Source organism: Pollicipes pollicipes, unplaced genomic scaffold, assembly GCF_011947565.3.
Source record: "Pollicipes pollicipes isolate AB1234 unplaced genomic scaffold, Ppol_2.1 Scaffold_7262;HRSCAF=8765_pilon_pilon_pilon, whole genome shotgun sequence".
Classification (NCBI taxonomy): domain Eukaryota; kingdom Metazoa; phylum Arthropoda; class Thecostraca; order Pollicipedomorpha; family Pollicipedidae; genus Pollicipes; species Pollicipes pollicipes.
Genome location: NW_023597055.1, coordinates 22,590,364 through 22,609,717, shown reverse-complemented (window position 1 = coordinate 22,609,717; position 19,354 = coordinate 22,590,364). Strand labels below are relative to the sequence as shown.

The 19,354-nt window shown below is 53.9% G+C and overlaps 1 protein-coding gene across 2 annotated transcripts; it reads left to right on the top strand.

The window, feature by feature from the left end:
• Positions 1 to 1,006: 1,006 nt before the first annotated feature.
• LOC119113356 (exocyst complex component 7) lies at positions 1,007 to 14,768 on the top strand. 2 transcript variants are annotated; one of them, XM_037237668.1, is made up of 17 exons: positions 1,007 to 1,042; positions 2,142 to 2,235; positions 4,001 to 4,166; positions 5,086 to 5,169; positions 5,796 to 5,924; positions 6,671 to 6,775; positions 7,665 to 7,806; positions 8,067 to 8,157; positions 8,531 to 8,702; positions 9,242 to 9,426; positions 9,937 to 10,116; positions 10,514 to 10,633; positions 11,583 to 11,746; positions 12,659 to 12,820; positions 13,053 to 13,164; positions 13,643 to 13,776; positions 14,345 to 14,768. In XM_037237668.1, the coding sequence occupies exons 2-17, from the start codon at positions 2,176 to 2,178 to the stop codon at positions 14,445 to 14,447; spliced, it is 2,109 nt and encodes a 702-aa protein (XP_037093563.1). In that variant the 5' UTR covers positions 1,007 to 1,042; positions 2,142 to 2,175; the 3' UTR covers positions 14,448 to 14,768. The 2 variants fall into 2 exon arrangements, with proteins under 2 accessions (XP_037093563.1, XP_037093564.1); XM_037237669.1 differs by lacking the exon at positions 1,007 to 1,042 and adding an exon at positions 1,065 to 1,371.
• Positions 14,769 to 19,354: the final 4,586 nt, after the last annotated feature.

Below are 19,354 nucleotides of genomic sequence, written 5' to 3'. Positions count from 1 at the left end.
AAGAAATGTGACCATCAGCTCAGCTTCCAAGCCCCGGGCTTTCTCAGTACAGCAAATGTCTTATCTATAACGTCGTCAACCGCAACCTCCTGTTATAATGAAGGTCGATTTTTTAACCTTAAAACTCCCTCCTCATTGCGTCAAAACACCAGGAATTCAAGACCTTTCTCGTTGAACTTACTTTTAACACGGGTCAAAACGTTGGGTGCGCTACCTCTTCAAGTTTCGGGTGGCCGTGCAGTCATCAGCCTTAACCTTCTTTGTTTTTCAATTACCTTTATTTCTATTGAGAACGGCGCGCAGCCCATTTTCAGCGGCATACAGCCAGGTTCATCCTGACAGTGTATGCGTATTTTGATAGCCTCTCACGTGAACATGTCAGGTCATGTCATTCTGTATAAAACCGCCTTTTTACATCTGGGGCCAACATTTATGCACGAAACACGACACCTACTTACGTCAATCACAGCCGGTCGGCTTTCTAAGATTTTGTTCTTTGAATGCATCATATTCTAAGCTATTGTTGAAAATGCAGCTTCACATCGGTTTCAAACATGGGCACGGAACCCTCGGCATGACAAAAAGTAGAATGCACTGAACATTTTTATCTGAAGATGAAGTCGACTTCGAGACGCAGATTAAAGGAATCGGAATCCGGGAATAAATAAGCTTTCGGGAAGGCCAGTTCAAGTTTATCGGCTCTCACCAACCAATTTAAGAGAGCGATAATCCTGCATCCCTATAAATCAAGACAATCTATACCGTGTCCGTCAGCCGGGCACGTTCACGAGTCGGTTCAAACGGTTATTGTGCGTGTGCTATACGCTGACAATGCATGTCTGGTATTGTGGAAATCATCTGTGACGCCATCTTCCTGACTGCTGCTTCACAAAGCATTTAATTAGCTTAAATTGATGACCTATTTGTAATTTTGTCCATTACAACTTCGTATCATCACTGGCGCAACTGTGACGAACCAATGTTGTTCATCTCAATCCATGCACAAGCAAGGCTGGGTGGAGTCAGAGGAGTCAACGCAGAGGTGGTGTGGGTTGGGTGGGCGATGGGGCGATATGTATATGGTATTGTAAGCACACACATTGGTGTTTAATACCTAGGTTCGTTTCTAGGGAGGACACAACCTTGGGCCGAATGCCCACTTATTCCAGGAGGATTTAGATAGGCGAATCATTTTTACGCGGCAGTGGGCGTTGCATCAACCCAGCCTGGTTGTTGGGGCGAGGTCCAAATGAATTTCTTTGAGGTATTTTGGTCATAATTTATAGGACTATGTCACATTGCATATAACAATAAAGACATGGATGGAACATAGTTACCAAACATCTGTGCCCAGTAATTCACAGGACAAAGGTAACTCCTTGAAGCTTAATTGTGTTACTTGCATAATATAGATCTTTGGCTGGGAACCCTTTTTGGCTATAGAACTCTGAACTTCTCAAAGCATTGTTCTTGGATGGTCACTTATGGTGATATGCTTACAAAATCTAAATGATGTGGGGGAGTGCATGTAATGGTGTACTTATCTGGCTCTGTAGGGCATGCCCATTGGGGCCAGTCACAGACAGCTATCAGTTAATGCATTTTTATTCTTCAGTAGTTTTTCTATTTGTGTACCTAAGCAGTTTTATCATTGAAGCTTCCTTGTGCTGAAAGTCCCATATATTTGGGACCAAAAGGGAATAGAATATAATCAAAATTCATCTGATGAACAAATTTCAAATTAACCGGGATATCAGTATAGACCAATGGACTTGCACCTGACAGAATCTGAAATTTGCTCAAAATTCAACTATGCAAGCTAATATGTGGATGTGCATGCACAAAAGCTCATTCAAAAAGCTAGAGGGACTGCAGTGATGTTTGCAGTCAATAGCCAGTAGCCAGGTCTGTTGGTTCCCCTGGTATTCAGGCTGCTTGACTCATTTATTTTTGTCAGGTAGCCTTGTCACTTATAAGTGTCCCACCAACAGGGCACTAGACAGTGCCCACCCAGTTCTCAAGCAAATCATCCATGTCAATTTCATCCATGTCAATTTCCCATCATGTAATGAAAACGTTGACTTCCTGTTATCATCACAGGTGAGGTTAAGTGTGAAGTCACATTTGCCCATTTATTGCAGATTGTATTTCTGAAGCTCACCAGAAATTGTGGCAATGATGGAGACATCAGAGACAGCAATATCAGCCAATCTCCATGCAGTCAAACTGCAAAAGGTTTGTGTGGTTGGGGGAGAATGCTCAATATGTTACATCCACAACTCTTTTAATGAAAAGCATGGCCGCACAGTTTTGTTCTGTCATTGCATTGACATGGTATGGATTTATAAGAGCTGCAAGATTTACAGTTCTAGCTGTTATGAGGATTGAACTTGTGGGAGCATAATTTTTACATTGCAGCTTCAGTATTAGCCTATAAAAGACATTGCTTACTTTTTACTCACCTTTTCCATAGGAAGAATGTGAACAACATTCAGATTTGGTAGTCTCACCTTTTTTTCATTGTAAGACATCCTTTCCAAACATGAAACAGTTAGCATTAGGGGTGCATGCACACCCAATTGTGGGCACTCTGCATTGTGCCTGTGCTCTTTCTACATTTGTCTTTCTGTCAGATGTTCCTGTGTTTCAGCCAATTCATTATTAAATAAGAATTAAATAGCAACATTGTGTTTCAATATTTCACATGAGCCCTCCTGTAAAGGAGCTTCTTGATTTCTCTATAAATATTATGTTTGTTTATTAAGTTTGATACATGAGGCACTTGGTTGAGCATTGTGATCCAAGCTCTTGTCAAGCATAGACTATACTCTGTCCAAATGGCTGAATTTGTAAGCTCTATTCTGGTTTGGTAGCTGGACAGTTTTCCTGAAATGCTCCAGCCTCTGAAATCAAATGCTATCAGTGTTGTGCAAGGCCATAATACAACTGCTCATTGTGGATCCCCCATCTTTGTTGGGAAAATCCTATGCCTTACATAGAGCTCACCCCATCTGTGGACATATCCAGAATATGCTGCTGCGAGATTGGACAACAGCCAGCCTACACTGTGGCATCTTGTTGCCCATGGAACAATGTGGCAGTATGTTTTTTTCCCATACAGGAAAGGTGCTATTCAGCATTAGGGGTGCATGCACACCCAATTGTGGGCACTCTGCATTGTGCCTGTGCTCTTTCTACATTTGTCTTTCTGTCAGATGTTTCAGATGTTTCAGCCAATTCATTATTAAATAAGAATTAAATAGCAACATTGTGTTTCAATATTTCACATGAGCCCTCCTGTAAAGGAGCTTCTTGATTTCTCTATAAATATTATGTTTGTTTATTAAGTTTGATACATGAGGCACTTGGTTGAGCATTGTGATCCAAGCTCTTGTCAAGCATAGACTATACTCTGTCCAAATGGCTGAATTTGTAAGCTCTATTCTGGTTTGGTAGCTGGACAGTTTTCCTGAAATGCTCCAACCTCTGAAATCAAATGCTATCAGTGTTGTGCAAGGCCATAATACAACTGCTCATTGTGGATCCCCCATCTTTGTTGGGAAAATCCTATGCCTTACATAGAGCTCACCCCATCTGTGGACATATCCAGAATATGCTGCTGCGAGATTGGACAACAGCCAGCCTACACTGTGGCATCTTGTTGCCCATGGAACAATGTGGCAGTATGTTTTTTTCCAATAAAGCAATGGTGCTATTCAGGTCTTTGAGCTCTATGAACTTATTCCAGAAATCCTTTTACCAAAGGCATTTTCATAGATGTGATGTGGATTGGTGCCTCTGTGAATGGCAGGGTTTGTGTACAATGGAGTGCATGTGTTGGACATTTTTCCATCATTTACAATGTCACAACAAAGCAGGTACCTCTGTTGATCATTCTGTCACCATGTCACGGCCTCACCATACCGTCTAATGACCCGCTGGGAAGTGCTGGTGTCTCCGCGTCGCCGCGTCACCACGCCACGCTCGTGGCCGCCGTCAGGAGCTGGAGCGGATGGAGAAGGTGCGTGAGGTGCTGCGTGCCAGCGACCAGCTGACGCAGGGCATGACCGGCATTCTGGACTCGTTCGAGCGGCGGCTGGCCAGCCTCGAGCAGACCGTGCTGCCCGTCTACCACGAGACGGGCAACCTGCAGCGACGCAAGCAGAGTAGGTGGCGCTGTCTGGGGTGGGGGGCAGGGCAGGGCAAGATAGGGCAGGGCAGGGCAGGGCAGGGTAGGGCAGGGCAGGACAGGACAGGACAGGACAGGACAGGACAGGTTGCAGAGGGGACATCCGAGGATGCCCTGCGTTTGTATGTGCGTGTGGGGGATTGTGATGCTGTACAGCCATGACATTGACATATGTGCACAAAAGGTGTGTTTGGGAAATGCATTTAATTTAGTACATCAAATGGGATCGCTGTCGTGAAATTGAATTTGGCTTGCACTGACAGGTGGCTTTCTTTTATGGTGTTATATAGGTATGTTTACAGGAATATCCTCGCTTCTAATTCAACAGTATGGATCCACTTTGGTGTTGTCTTTATTAAGTTTGTGTCATTTTTATAAGGTAATCATGGGAATCGTCTTAAAAGATGGCTCCTTTCCTGCATGAATGGGCATGTTTTTTATTTTTAAAAAGAAATAGTTTGGACGTTTTAGCTGGATGGACTTCTAGAATCAGCGCTGACGCGGTGCTTGTTGCGCCAACACAGCGCGTGGCCGATGGTAGTAAGCGCATTATATAATAATACGAACCCTTTGATTGAATGAATTTCTGAGATCAAAGTTGACGCTAAGCATTGGCTGTCGCGTTCGATCCCCACCATTTAGTTATGAAATTCCGTGCCAAGGACGGAATCTTACGGCGAAAGTCGAGCATTTCGCGATGTTTGGTATGGTCTGTCCTGTCACTTCCTCCACCTTACCTTCAGGGTGGGGCTGCCACCTGCCAGAGGCCCTACCACTCACGGGCCAATAGCGAGCGCCTAAAGCGACTATCACTCGCCCCGTCATTGAATCGAGAGGCGACGCTCTAACCGACAGACCTATCAACGCGTGCGGATGTAGCTGTTGTCCTGTTTCAGACGTTGAGAAAACGCTGAGTCGTTTCGATCACGTCATATCGTACTACAACGTCAGCAAAGAAGTGGACCCGATCATCCGCAATGGTAACAGTTGGCAGTGTGCAAATGTTTTGTGACGTGTTGGGGTTCGTTTTATCATGTGCGGACGCCCGGCGACAGCGCTGGCGCCTCACGGCGTCTGTCGAGGAGCTGTGTCCGACCACGCACCTCAGCTCCCGCGGTGGGAGGGTGTGTCATTGCTACTGGTTTGGGTCGCGACCAGACCAATGATCTGATGTGCTGACCCCTGACCGGACTCCTGACCCGAGCCCTGGTCTGACCCCTGATCTGACTGACTCCTGCCTCGACCTTGACCCGACCCATGACCTGACCCCGGAACTGACCTGTGCACTAACTCAAGATGTGAGCACTAACCCTGCCCTAAGTCTGACCTCTTTTGTGTTGTGTCTGTGAGCTCCCCAGTCACCAGACAGCTTCCCTGACCCCCACCTGCACCACTGACCCAGCTTGTTCTGTCCCTTGTGCTGATCCCCTGGTGAAGCCTCATCTGTAACCTAACCTTGACCTAGTCCCCAATCAGTCTAGTCCCTAGTCCCCTAGCCAGCCCTTACTTGATCACTGTCCTGGCCCATTACAAGATAGTTTATATAACCCCTGACCAGACCCGCGGTTTGACCTCGCGCTGACCTGACGCGTGACCTGACGGGCAGGTCCGGCCGCGACCAACACGGAGACGTACCTGATGGCCATGGCGCGGCTGCAGGACGCGCTCACGTTCTTCCAGTCCAACAATTCGCAGTCGGTGGAGCTGGAGAACGTCATGCTGCTCTTCACCACGGGTCGGTCCCTCCCCTTCTCCGTACCCTGCCGTTGTCACGAGTGTCGTTATCGATGTCAGTAGTTCTCATCGGCGTTACCACCACCGTTAAATGCGGGTGGTGTGTCCAGAATGTCTCTTGCCCCAAGTGTCTTGTACAAGCACGTTAAGGGGCAGAACATAAAAAAAGCAGATTCATTTGCATCCGGCATTGCCGCTTTGCGGCACTTTCTCGCTCAGTCGCTATCTTTCCCTGTTGACCCAGACGGCGTCGGTCTGTAGTACAACGCATTACTGATGGCCGCCAGCTGTTGACTTCGGGACTCGCGGTGGAATGTTTTCTCATGCGTCCTACGCCGCAGTCGCCATGAAAAATTGGGACGCAAAGGTCCATGATAGGTGGTTGAAAGCGCTGCAAAGTGAAGACAGCTGCGTATCACGACCGGCCAAGGACGCTGGCATGACCGGCTTTGGGGTACCTCTGCACTCTGCTGGTGGTGAAAGCAACTGATGTGTTGCTTCTTGTGTATACTTCTTACTTTATGTGCTCATCACTTATGTGGCGCGATGGCTAGGTGCTCAGGAAAGAGCGGTGTCACTTCGGTTCACTCGAGCGTGGGGGCTGGAATGGCTTGGCATGCGCTGAAGAGCAACCAGCTGCATGTGGGCCTCATTACCGGGCACCCTTCGCCATTGTATGGCACGTCCGAAATGCCGTGTCCAGTGCTCGACGCCGCACGAGCCTCCTCACGCTGAGATCATGTACAGGTATGGAGCTGCTGAACAAGGAGTTCAACGACCTGGTGTCCAAGTACAGCAAACAGCTGCAGCCGGTGGCAGTTCTGGACCTGCTGGAGAAGGACGACGGTCAAGGTAGGACCTCGGTATGGCCAGGGGTCGGCCGGGTCGAAGGTCAAGGGCCCAAAACCCGTCCTGTTGGGTGTCAAGAATGTGATATAATGTCCTGTCCTGACGCTTCTGACGCCTATTATGCCCCCCCCCCCGCACAACGTGTGGTTTGCTCATGCTCCATTGTCCTGCCCTGATCCCTGGCATTCTGAAATTTCCGTCCGTTTTGTCAAGCTCGAGGCGCTTAGATGCCGGGTTAACCGCTGTCCGGCTCGATGCTGATTGGCCAATCCTCAGCGAGGGGAGGAGAAAAAGGCAGTGAACCCCAAGATGTGATTGGCCAGTCCTCAGCGAGGGAGGACAAAGAGGCAGTGGGCCACGAGCTGTAATTGGCCTATCCTGAGCAAGGGGAGGAGCAATAAGCATGAACGCCGAGCCGGGGGTCCAGTAGTATGAAAGACATCAACACCCCTGCTGCAGAGTGGTGAAATATTGTCACACCGCGCTGGGTGCTGGCAGAAGTCGGCCATGCACTCGCTTGGCCGCTGTAGAGGTGGGCGCTATGTGTAGTAATGTGCGACAAACAGGCAGGTGCAGTGGAGGACTGCCTCGCCGCCTGGATCAGGGATGTGTTGCGCGTGAAGAGAGCTGAGTCGCGGCCGGTCTGCTGCTGGCGGCAATCGCGAACGCCAGGCCGGTGAAGCGTCGTGCTGTGGCGGGCGTGGGACTTCCCTCTGCGCAATGGCCACGTGCGACCGACCTCATGCGCTCACGTGACCCCGCGGCCCGGTACCGGAAGCCGAGACAGCGGCGCCGCCTGACCGCAGCGGCGGGGCGCGTGCGCCAGGACCGCGCGGCTGGCGCGGCCGCCCTGGCCCAACCCGGCCGTCAACCGAGCCCGACTGGCCGGCAGGACCGCCGTCGGAGAGCTACGTGTTCGACATCCCCGAGAACGTGATGCTGGACGTGCGGCTGATCGCCAACTGGCTCTCCAGCCACAACAGCGACGCCTACATGAGCTCGTACGCCCGCCTGCGTGCTGGCATCATCGTCCGGTGGGTCACGTGGTTCGGCCGAGTAGCCGGCCGCCCCATCAGCTCTGACGAATTCGTTTTCTTCGGTCGATGGGTTGTTCATTTCATTGTCTCGCATTACGTCGGGGGGGGGGGGGGGAGGGGCTATGTAAATGGGCCGGCTCCGTGTCGCCGCTCTGCCATGGCGTCGCACGCTGCTTGACCTCGACTGGCGCCTTCCCCTGCCCCCTGCTACGACCCCGCTTGTGACCGCTGCCGCCCTGCCCCGGACCGGCCGGCAGGACGATCCAAGCGCTAAAGAAGCACCACAAGTCCCGCAGCAACACCAGCGCCAAGTCGAGCGACACGCAGTCGCCGGCCGGTCTCGGCCAGGTCAGTCCGGGGTCACATGTAGCGCAGTCACACGGTCAGCCTCGGTGGCCCAGCCGCGGCCGACCGTCGGACCTTGGCCCTGAGCTTGTGACGTCTCACGACCCGGTACGGTTTAGCCGGTCTTTCCGTGACGGTACAGACTCGTAGCTCGAGCGGTGCAGACCAAGCGGAAGAGGTGCATGTCTCCGCGTGTTGGGAATCGGTGTCGCTCTGCAGGTGTCCCGATGTGACCTGACCCAGCATTGGCAGGGGTTAGACTGACAACAGGATGACGTCATGAGTGATGACCGGCCCGGGTAGCCTGTCACAGATGTCGCGGTCGCGTGCGGACCTGACGTCATGGGTGATGACCGGCCCGGGTGGCCTGTCACAGATGTCGCGGTCGCGTGCGGACCTGACGCCGCTGGGCGGGGGCCGGCCGCGCGCGCCGCGCAGGATCGCCAGCCGGCTGGAGAAGAAGGCCAACCGGATGCTGCAGCGGGCGCACAAGTCACTGTCGCAGGCTGGGGTGCAGCTGGGCACCGCTCCATCCCGCACCCAGCAGGGTCAGTGTCGGGGGAGGGGGTGGCACCCACAGCAGGCCGGTGTGCAGCTGAGCACCGCTCCGTCCCGCACCCAGCAGGGTCAGTGTCCAGGGAACACCCATAGCAGGCCGGTGTGCAGCTGAACGCCGCTCCATCCCGCACCCAGCAGGGTCAGTGCCGGGGGGGGGGGGGGGGGGGGGGGTGACATCCACAGCAGGCCGGGGTGGGGTTACCTGGACTGCGAGGCCAGCTGCAATGCTCAGCGTAATAAGCGTAAAGCGCTGTAATAGGCGAATTGAAGGTGACCCTGCATGTTGTTTATTTTTCCTTGGGTCTGTTTGTAGACGTCCTCGCACATAATCATGTGTTAACTTGGCTTCTCCCGCGCCCAGACAGCGGCGTGAGTGGCCGAGCGGGCAGGTTGTTGGCTCTGGATCGGAAGGTCCGCGGCCCGATTCCGGCCACAAGAATTTTCTTAGACGTTTGCCACCATAGTGCGAGGTGACTTACGACATCAGTAGTTAGTGTCCAAAAATAACGTGGCCCCTTCGCCCCGGCAGATCACTTGGAAGACCTGATTGACGAGCACGAGGTGGACGCGTACCTGACCACGACGTCGGCGCTGTTGCGCCTCTTCAGCTACGAGCTGGCGCAGCTGACGCCGCTGGTGCCGCAGCACCAGCTGAAGCGCGTCTTCCAGGCCATCATTCAGGACGCGCTGGATCTGGTGGTCCGCGACGGGGAGGTGGGTCCGGCCTGGTGTCGCCCGTCGGTGGCTGCGGTGTAGCTGTGGTAGACCACCGCTAATGGGGCGTTTGTGAGGCCCGAGACCGTTCAGAATGGCAGAGACGGGTGCTGATGTGTGTTTCTATGGTATTAGCAAACATCGATTACGGGAAACGGGTGGTCATGGCTTGAGACGCGACGCCAGATTTTCGGCGTCATCACGCCGTAGGTCGCCAGCGGTGTGTTAAAGCTGTTTCATGTACTGGCCGAGCACTGCTAAGCTATGAGCTGACACGGCGGCCCGTGACCGCCGCACACGTGACCCCCTCAGGTGACGTTGTGGCCCGTAGCCAGTGAAGACTTGACCCTTTATCTTGCCGTGTTCCCCTAGACCGCTGCGCAGTTGACCCCCTGAGGCGGCGCTGCGACCCGTAACCAATGCATACTTGGCCTCTTCGGCCGACCGTGTTCCCGTGAGCGCTGCACACGTGACGCCCTCGGCTGACCCGGTGACCGGGGATGCCCGCAGGCGATGGCGGGCCGGGCGCGACGCAGCATCGCGCGCCAGGACTTCGCGCCGGTGCTCAACCTCTTCCCGCTGGTGTCGCACCTGATGGCGATGCGGGGCGACTTTGAACGCACCCTGCAGGGCTGCGATCCCACCGTGCGCAACCGCATCTCGGGCATCGTGGACGTCCTCCACCAGACGGTGAGGGCCGACGCAGGTCGGAGCCGGGCTCGAAAAGGGCTAGGGCAATCGGCACGGCTTAACTGGCTGGAAATCTGCGCTGCGGCTTGACGTCATGAGGTCGAGTCCGACTGGCGGCGGAGTTGGTTTCTGTGGTACCCTCGGTGAGAGACTGATGAGGAGTGGCCGATGTAATCGTCATAATTCCAGACGGACCAGGGGAGGTGTAATCAGTCTGAGAAGTCGTCTTATATAGCGAGAGATGGATGCCCTGCACGGCTGGGTACCGTGGTGGGGTACACCGGGAGGACGTCGTGATTCACCACCCGTGCGTACCAACCTGGCCTGCGGATAGCCGGCTGCAGCCCCTCTGTCTGTTGGCGTGTGTTCCGCCTCACCGGACGTCCCTCCTGCGCAGTGCGTCAAGTCGCTGGACGACTTCATGGAGTGGGTGATGAACGACCCGGATCGGCAGCTGCCCCGCGACGGCACCGTCCACCAGCGCGCCTCCAACGTCGTCATGTTCTGCGACCAGCTGGTGCGCGGCGGGCGGCAGCGGCGGCTGATGTTCGATCGTCACCGCTGACGCCGGGCTGTGACGGCAGGAGATTTCAATTATGATGTCTGACAACGGGTTGACTGGCAGCATTAACATGTGAAGCAGTGACTGACAAAGTCGACATTTGCCAACAGTGACTGACTAAGCAAACATTTCACAGCAGTGAAGGACAGCGGTGTGCTGGTGATACTGTTCTTATCTGGTCGTTTGTTTTCTTTGTTTATAAATGTCACAGTTACCATGCCGGGAGTGACCCTGACTGTAAGTCGTTGCTAAGCAAAACTGTTTCCTTTGCCCAGAGGTTTTCGGCGTATCATCCAGCCAGTGTATGACGCCCGAGGAGACATTATGAGTCTGATTTGGCCTGCGGCCTGGCTGGTCGGGCTGTGTTTGATGCCCTGCGCAACATGTGCCGATCAGGGGCGGGCAGACTGACTACTTGTGTTGTCACGGGCGCTGCCGATAATCTGAACCTGACCTGGGCCCTCACCCCAGCCGTGATCTCGACCTGGGATCTGATCAGACCTGACTCGGACCCTCGACCCAGCCGTGTCCCCGACTCAGGTTCTGCTCAGACCTGACTTGGACCCTCACCCCAGACGTGATTCCGACCTGGGCTCTGATCAGACCTGACCCGGACCCAGGCTCTGATCAGACCTGACTCGGACCCCTAACCCGGCCGTGGCCCCGGCCTGGGCTCCAATCAGACCTGATCCGGACCCTTACCCCATCCGCGTCCCCGACTTCTGCTCTGATCAGACCTGGCCCGGACCCTCGCCCCAGGCGTGGCCTCGACCCGGGCACTGATCAGACTTGTCACTTCTGAGATCTGGCCATTAGTGACCCTGACCTGACCAGCTGTATCTCTGATCCTGCCCCTAGCTGTGCCCTCGACCCTGGCTGTGATACTGACCGGCTGGTGTGTCAGGTGGAATACACGGACACGGTGGGCTGGATGCTGTGCCAGCACGCCAACTACGACATCGTCACCACGTCGCGCGTCGACAAGAACAAGGCGCTGCTCGGCGTCTACATCAAGAAGGTGCTCTCGGCGCTGGGCCAGTCCCTGGCGAACGCCTCCGAACAGTACAGGTGGGTCCGCACACGGTCTTGGCTCGTGAACGTTGGTGTCCATGACAGGCGTGTGTATTCGTGGGACCTGCACAGGCGGCGCGGTCGTCCCCGATGGATCGCCGTGGTATGGCCCCGTGGCTGTTGATCGACAAATCCAATAACGCTGTAATATCGAATTGAATGGATGGGGAATTAATTATCCAATAGGTTGAGTCCAATTTATGATCATTTCGGGGAACCATGAAAGCGTTCAAGATCGTGGCGCCCAGTTCTCATGTCATCCCAAATCGCAGCATCCAGCGTTCATGACATCCAAAATGCGTTCACTTCTTTACCCATTGGCGCAGTCCATAACATCCAAGCTCGCAGCCTCCAAAAGTCATAGCTTGCAATGTTCACAACGTGCTGCACCCATTCTCAATTATTACGCCAATGCCGGGACGGGTAGCGTGACTACCTCGCACCGAGGCGATCGGTCAAAATTTTGTCACGGGCAGCATTGAAACCCGGGTCTCCGATGTGATGATTTTTGTGTTAGATACTTTTGTGCAGGTACTTTTGTGCCACTACTCACTTTTGAGTTAGGATTCGCTTCCAAGGCGTCACGTACGCCCCGTTTAACTCCCCTGTGCCGCGCCGAATGCCCTTTCTTGGAACGTTAACATATTTCTCGGGCGAATCACTGAAGGTATGATATTCTGATATTTGACGAATGGTTTGTGCTGTGTGTATACTATATGGATGAAAGACAACCCAACTGACCAGTCATTTGACCTTGATCGAAGTCAGTCTGACCCGCCTTGGTTTCAGTGGCCGTAACTTGACATCACCCCGCCTCAATCGACCTTGTGTCATGTGGTCCGCCCACAGCTTCGTGTCATGGCCTGACCGCAGATTCTCAGTGCTGACCTGACCTGATCGTGCCGACAGTGACCCGTATTTGCGGGCGGTCTTCCGGCTGAACAACTACCACTACATCCTGCGGTGTACGCAGCACTCGGGCCTGCTCGAGCTGGTCTCGCTCTCTGAGCCCGGTGCTGAAGGCGCCTACAGCACGCTGATAATGGAACAGAAGCGGCTCTACTCCCAGAGGTGGGGCGCTCGAGAGGCCCAGCGACATCCTGTGGCGTGTTTGCGGGGTGCAAGTGGTCGGTTAAAATGTGTCATTTGGGTTGGAGTACAGCTAAGGTACACAATTTCAGACTCCATTCAGAAAGGCACCGCGTCACGCAAGTGGGATGGCTTGTCCCTCGACTCTGTCTGACCTCATGGCCCACTTTGACCCCGTAACCTCCGACTGACCTCGTGACCTCCGTGTCGGCAGCTGGAGCCGCGTGCTGCAGGCCATGACTTTTACCGAGGACATCCCGTCCTTCCGTCTGGACATCGACAAACTCTCGGACAAAGAGAAGCAAGCTATCAAGGAGAAGTTTGCCGTGAGTTTGACACGTCGCCATACAACTGTGATAGAGAACGACCTCGTGACACGACCTCGCGTACTACCCCCTACCGCATGCCACTCCACGGCACGTTCATTCCACAGTCTATACTGCATACGACTCTAACGCGAAACGGCGCAGATTACCGTGGGATCTTCTGCCACACAGGGGCTTAACGGCGGGCTGGCTTTGTGCAGCAAGTCCTGCAATATCCTGAGTAGCCGTCACGAGTGACAGGTGAAAGGGCGTAGCGGAGAGCTAAGCAGCGCGGCCGCTGCGTGGCTGTTTAATAGGATCGCGTAGGATCTAGGTGAAAGCCAGTTAATGCGCAGAACGTTTTGTTATAGAAATCCGAGCGCGAAGTGAGCGTTGACGACGATGCTCTTCAACTATCGGTAACGCGGCCGCCCCCTGAGCCGCGCGCGCCAGCCGTCGCTGTTGCAGCAGTGCACAGGCCGCCGCCGCCTGTCCGCAGGCGTTTAACCGTGAGATGGAGGAGCTGTGTCGACTGCAGCGCGAGTACTCCATACCCGACGTTCAGCTGCGCGAGTCGCTCAAGCGTGACAACAAGGAGTTCGTGCTGCCGAAGTACGCCAGCTTTTACGACAGGTGAGGTCCACGGCTGAACCATATGCCCACGAACGAAATTCGCAGGGATGAGTTCTTATGACGCGTTTACTATCTGTGCGGTGTCGTGCTTACTATATGACGCCTTAGTTCCCAAAATATTGCATAATGTGTACGAAAAGCGACATTCGCATACGCTACAAAACCTAGAATCTAACGGGTGGTTGCGTCTTTTTCCGTTCTGTGTGTACACGGCAAGGGCATAGCGGCCTCCCCCTCCCCAAAAATGTGGCCTTTGGTGGACAGTCTGACCTTTGTGCCACTTCTAGGTGGACGTGTCCTTTCGATAAAAGGGACGGTTTTGCCCCTTGCTCCTGTGTATATTTTAACTAGTCAACCAGGAGCAAAGCTCTTAATTCTCGCGCTCTTTCAGAACACTCAAAAATGATATGATTGCTAATCTCTTCAGCTCGTCGTCGGGTGCTCATAAGTGCTACAGTTTGAGACAGTGGGGTGGCCCGTAAGATCCATATTCAAGCTGTTACAGTACTGCCTGCTAAAAATTACGGCGGAGCTGGTGCTGATTTTGATATATGCCGTTCGTCCCCAGATACGGCAGCGTGACGTTTTCCAAGAACAAGGACAAGTACGTGCGCTACACGCCGGCGCAAATCTCAGCCATGATCGATAGCTTCTTTGACACAGCCGCCTAAGTCGGTCGCCAGCTGCCAGGAGTCCACCTGCGTGCGCTGGAGTCGGCTCGAGTCGGCCGCCGGCCGTCAGGAGCCCACCTGCGTGCGCTGGAGTCGGCTCGAGTCGGCCGCCGGCTGTCAGGAGTCCACCTGCGTGCGCTGGAGTCGGCTCGAGTCGGCCGCCGGCTGTCAAGAGCCCACCTGCGTGCGCTGGAGTCGGCTCGAGTCGGCCGCCGGCTGTCAGAGCCCACCTGCGTGCGCTGGAGTCGGCTCGAGTCGGCCGCCGGCTGTCAGGAGCCCACCTGCGTGCGCTGGAGTCGGCTCGAGTCGGCCGCCGGCTGTCAGGAGCCCACCTGCGTGCGCTGGAGTCGGCTCGAGTCGGCCGCCGGCTGTCAGGAGCCCACCTGCGTGCGCTGGAGTCGGCTCGAGTCGCCGCCGGCTGTCAGGAGCCCACCTGCGTGCGCTGGAGTCGGCTCGAGTCGGCCGCCGGCTGTCAGGAGCCCACCTGCGTGCGCTGGAGTCGGCTCGAGTCGGCCGCCGGCTGTCAGGAGCCCACCTGCGTGCCGCTGGAGTCGGCTCGAGTCGGCGGCCGGCTGTCAGGAGCCCACCTGCGTGCGCTGTAGTCGGCGGCCGGCCGGTGCCGATCGCTGCGGCAGGCGGTGGTGACCCGAGGCCTCGGTGCACTGGAATCGGCGTACCACAGTTCGGCTGCGGCCTGTCCGCCGGCCAGTGTAACGCGGCCGGTGGCGCTGTGCGTGCCGGAGAGCCGGGTGTCGTGTGTTGTCCCTGCGTGTGGCCGCGCTCCGGGCCCCTCCGCTGGCGGCGTCTCTGCTCACCAGGTCCGCCGGCAGCCAGCCGAGCGCAGACGTCTCAGTATCGGGACAGCTGCGTTTGGACCCCACTGAATGTGGACGCTTTGGCAAAAGTGTGGACGAAACCTGCAGTTCGTCCGCTGTCGCTCTGGCGAGACTCGGCTGGATGGTGACGTCATCATGCGACCTTCCGTTATTTATATTTAACCATGTTGCCTTCTCTGTGTTTCTTATGGCATCTGCTGATGGAGATGAGCGATTTGTTACCGTCTTTGACAGTGAAGCGTAGTTTACGAAGCAGCATTGTATGTTCGTTGTCCGCTGTTTACGGCCGGGTACGTATTCCACGCACTGTTATGGTGCATCGGCATAGGAGTTCGACCATATTTTTGTTTTGTTTCTTGTTGACAACGTATAGGAGAGAAGAAGCGTGTGGCAGCGTTCGGCATCGTTTCAAACACGTTGTGCTCTCGCCACGACTTTGAGAATGTTATGAAAAACGTTTGTGAGCAGCGTACGTCTTGCATGTAGTCCAAGGTAGATAAAATGCGCTGGTAGGTTTGTCGGTGTCGTTTTGGATTGGGTAAAACTGCCCCCCATGTTTTAAGAATCGCATTAGAATTACGTTGAAAGGAGATGGCTGATATCAGAGGCTCAACGAAAGACGTGTAACCATCCCAGTTAACATTGGACGGCTTCTTCAAGCATGTGGCGTCTCTGAAATAGTTTAGCTGTTCAGGTTTCAGCATCAGTGGTCTTGGCGCCGGCGGCGACACCGCTCATTTCTTTTGCTTTTGTCTTAATAACGTATCATGCAGGCAAGCAGAATGAAGGTACCACGTTCTTCGGATGTTACTTCCTGGCTTCAAAGTGACGCAACGCACGTCGTTGCGCCCCGTTCTTGGGGCACCAGCGGCTGCAAAGTCCAAATGGTGTTTTGGGGCCGTGGTGTCACCGAGTTTCCAACCCGGGTCCCACTTGGGAACGGAAGGCAAGCTGACCACTTGACCATAAGGCTTCTATATTGTTTCCTCCGAAATGTTTGCTCTGCCAGGTGTTTGACACGGAGAAACAGCACCTCTAAGAGAAAGACGTACTTCAAGGATGGCAGTTTATTCTGTTAAACCGGCGCGTATCCGTATTCTGTGGGAAGTACTGCGCACATTCCACGCAATTGCGTGAAACTCCGACTGAAGTTCCCGGTCACGCATAGTCCACAGGCGTGAGCGTGGCCCGATGGCCTATTAACGACGTAGTTAACGAATCTGCATGGCATAAAACAGGTTTACCCGAAACTTGATCTTAGACCACGCAGTGACTACAACAATCAGTTTCGCTTGGAGCGATAGCAAAGCATCAGCGGAGCCTCAAGTCGACCGGCAATATGGTGATCTGAACTAAAGGTGAGTTCAAAATGCCATAGATCCATAGACGTGGTCAATGTAAACGAAAGTCAAAACCTAGTGCAACGTGAAAGACAACCAGCGTGAGAGGGAAAGACGCGCACTTTGCTTTCCTAGCGAAAGAGGCAGGTGCTTCTCCCAACCGACTGAACAGTCCGCAGCCTACCGCATAGAGCAGAGCGTTACTTCAGATGAAGCTGAGACATTGAGAGCTGCAGCTGGTCTGTCAAAGCCGGCCAGCAGCCGATCCGCCAAAGCCGGGCGGAAGCTGATCTGCCAAAGTTGGGCGGAAGCTGATCTGCCAAAGCCGAGCAGAAGCTGATCTGCCAAAGTTGGGCGGAAGCTGATCTGCCGAAGTCGGGTGGAAGCTGATCTGCCAAAGCCGAACAGAAGCTGATCTGCCAAAGCCGAGCAGAAGCTGATCTGCCAAACCCGAGCAGCAGGCTGTTGCGCAACATGACCAGTGAAGCAGCTTACCTCCCGCGATCGTGTGTTCGAACCTTGGAAGCGTCGCTGCCCTTTGGGCGTGGTATGCATCGAGAGCACGGGCGAGGTCCTGCTGCAACATTGCAGTGGGTCACCGTTGCAGCGCTTCAGTCAGTGTAGCTCAAGGTCATCTGCAGGGCTGGGAGAAAGGACCGGCTGGGGCTGCGGCTGTCGCGACAGATCAACGCTGGCAAAGCGACAGCAACTACGTGGCGTCGCGGGCGGTTGGTGTTCAATGCAGTTCACGATGCGAGCGTTATTGATGCTGTCACCGCTGCATTGGCGGTAAGGTCATCGCCCCCTTTTGCCACAAGACAGTTTTGGTCTTGTTGCTGGTTATTTTGGCTTGAATTTGCAGTTCGAAACCGGCTCTGCGAGCGCGCTCACAATCCAGCTGTTGTCGACTTCATCACTGCGGCATCTTCGCCATACACGCACGATGCTTCATTAGATCAGCGCATGGCAAAGGGTTATATTGGAGTAACGCTCTTTGAACCTGTATGTTTGGGTACGGAGATCACCTGCAGGTGAATACGAACTGAGACGGGCGTGTCCGAGGCCTTCAATCTGCCCCCCCCCCCCCCCCGCACCCCCCTCCTCCAGCTATGGGCGCTGCATGACCATTTACCGTTGTGCGCCCTAAAACTCCAACTCATCATCACTCATTCAATCTCTCAACGCCCGACAGTCATCCTGGCCTCCCGTTCCTTGGACCTCTTGGCAGTGGCTGGGCGCTGCAGAAGAACCTGGTGTTAGACCCGTCCCTCTTGCATGAACAAGACCGAGGCATTAGAGGCGGCCGCGACCCACCGGCGTCTCTGACCCGGATCAGCATCAAGAGCATCGTCTGCGCTGAAGCATCTCCTGGCTCCCTGACCAGGTACGGCTACTGAAATCCGTTGAAAAATGCTCTCATTTACTGGCATCACTCCTGTGTTTGGGCTGACCGGCAGGGGACTCGGCTCTTGGCATACACGGCGTGTAACTGCTCGGAAAGCCCAGCCGACCGCTTCGCCTCAGACAAAAGTGAAATACCAAACCCGGTTCTCATGACTATCTAAAAAATAAAAGGCAAAAAATAGAAATGTTTTGTTCTTACCACTGCCAGCAGGAAAAAGATACTTTTTTTGTCTGTTGAGATTGCCACATATGTCACTGTGCCCAAATCCCTGAGGCTTGCCCTGCCTCCCTTCCCTGATCCTGCTTCTCTTGCTTGGATCGTTGTTCTCAATATTCATCGACTAAAGACAACACCCATCCCCCACTCATATCCCGGATCCCATGGTGTTTTTTGACGGTTCACAATCCGAAAGTAAGCTGTCATTGTACGACCGATCTTGAACCCCCCAAAGATATTCGCCCTACCTCCCCGATCACCAGCAAGGGTCCAAGAAATTATCCTGCTCAAGAAGAATCAACAAGAGAAGGAAACTTAAATCGGCCAGGTCTAAAAGAGAACTTCGCTATAAAAAGCTACAGAAGGTTAGGATAAAAAGGACGGTAGCCAGAATGTCGCTGTTACAGCAAATGGGTGTTGCCCCGGAAATGTCAGTGTCCCGGAGGTGTGTATAAAGCTTACGGAAAAATTGTATAATGAGTGCTGAGTGAGAGATGTGCTGACAATCTCATTGGGGAAACGCTTTTGCCGTGCCGATCGTGGGATTAATGTGTGGTGAGAGCATCTTTTGTCGTTTTAGTTGTATGATATAGATGCCATCAACGCCTTATTTGATAGCCATTGTGGTACATATTTTTGGCGTTTTGGCCGTCGAAACGAGTGCAGTGAGTGATGACGGAATTAATTTTCATCACAACGTGAAGGCCTTTGGAAACATGGCAAAACAAATATGATGGATAAAATAGCGTTTCTGGTAACGGCATATCCTGCCTGCCAGGAACCTCTAGAAATGGGGAAAGGGAATTCATGGCCAAAATTGGTTGACCACACTGTCTAAAACGTTAGCGCGCTCCACTGTACCTTTGAACGGCACGGAGATCTTACTGAGGCTCGCTCGTTGTAGCAGTGCTTAGCGTGCCGGCGGAGGCGCAGTAACCTCAGGAGTAAGTGCTGCAATCGTCCGACGCAGGGAGAAAGAGAGGGAGAGAGAGAGAGAGAGAGAGAGAGAGAGAGAGAGAGAGAGGGAGAGGGAGACACACACGCACACACGCGCACAGAGAGAGAGAGGGGAGAGAGGAGAGGGAGAGAGAGAGGAGAGAGAGAGAGAGA

Excerpts from the sequence above, each read along its gene's own strand:
- LOC119113356 (XM_037237668.1), top strand. The coding sequence starts at position 2,176 with ATGATGGAGACATCAGAGACAGCAATATCAGCCAATCTCCATGCAGTC. Across the intron at positions 5,170-5,795 it reads GGACCCGATCATCCGCAATG|GTCCGGCCGCGACCAACACG; the intron begins GTAACAGTTGGC and ends CCTGACGGGCAG. Across the intron at positions 6,776-7,664 it reads GGAGAAGGACGACGGTCAAG|GACCGCCGTCGGAGAGCTAC; the intron begins GTAGGACCTCGG and ends ACTGGCCGGCAG.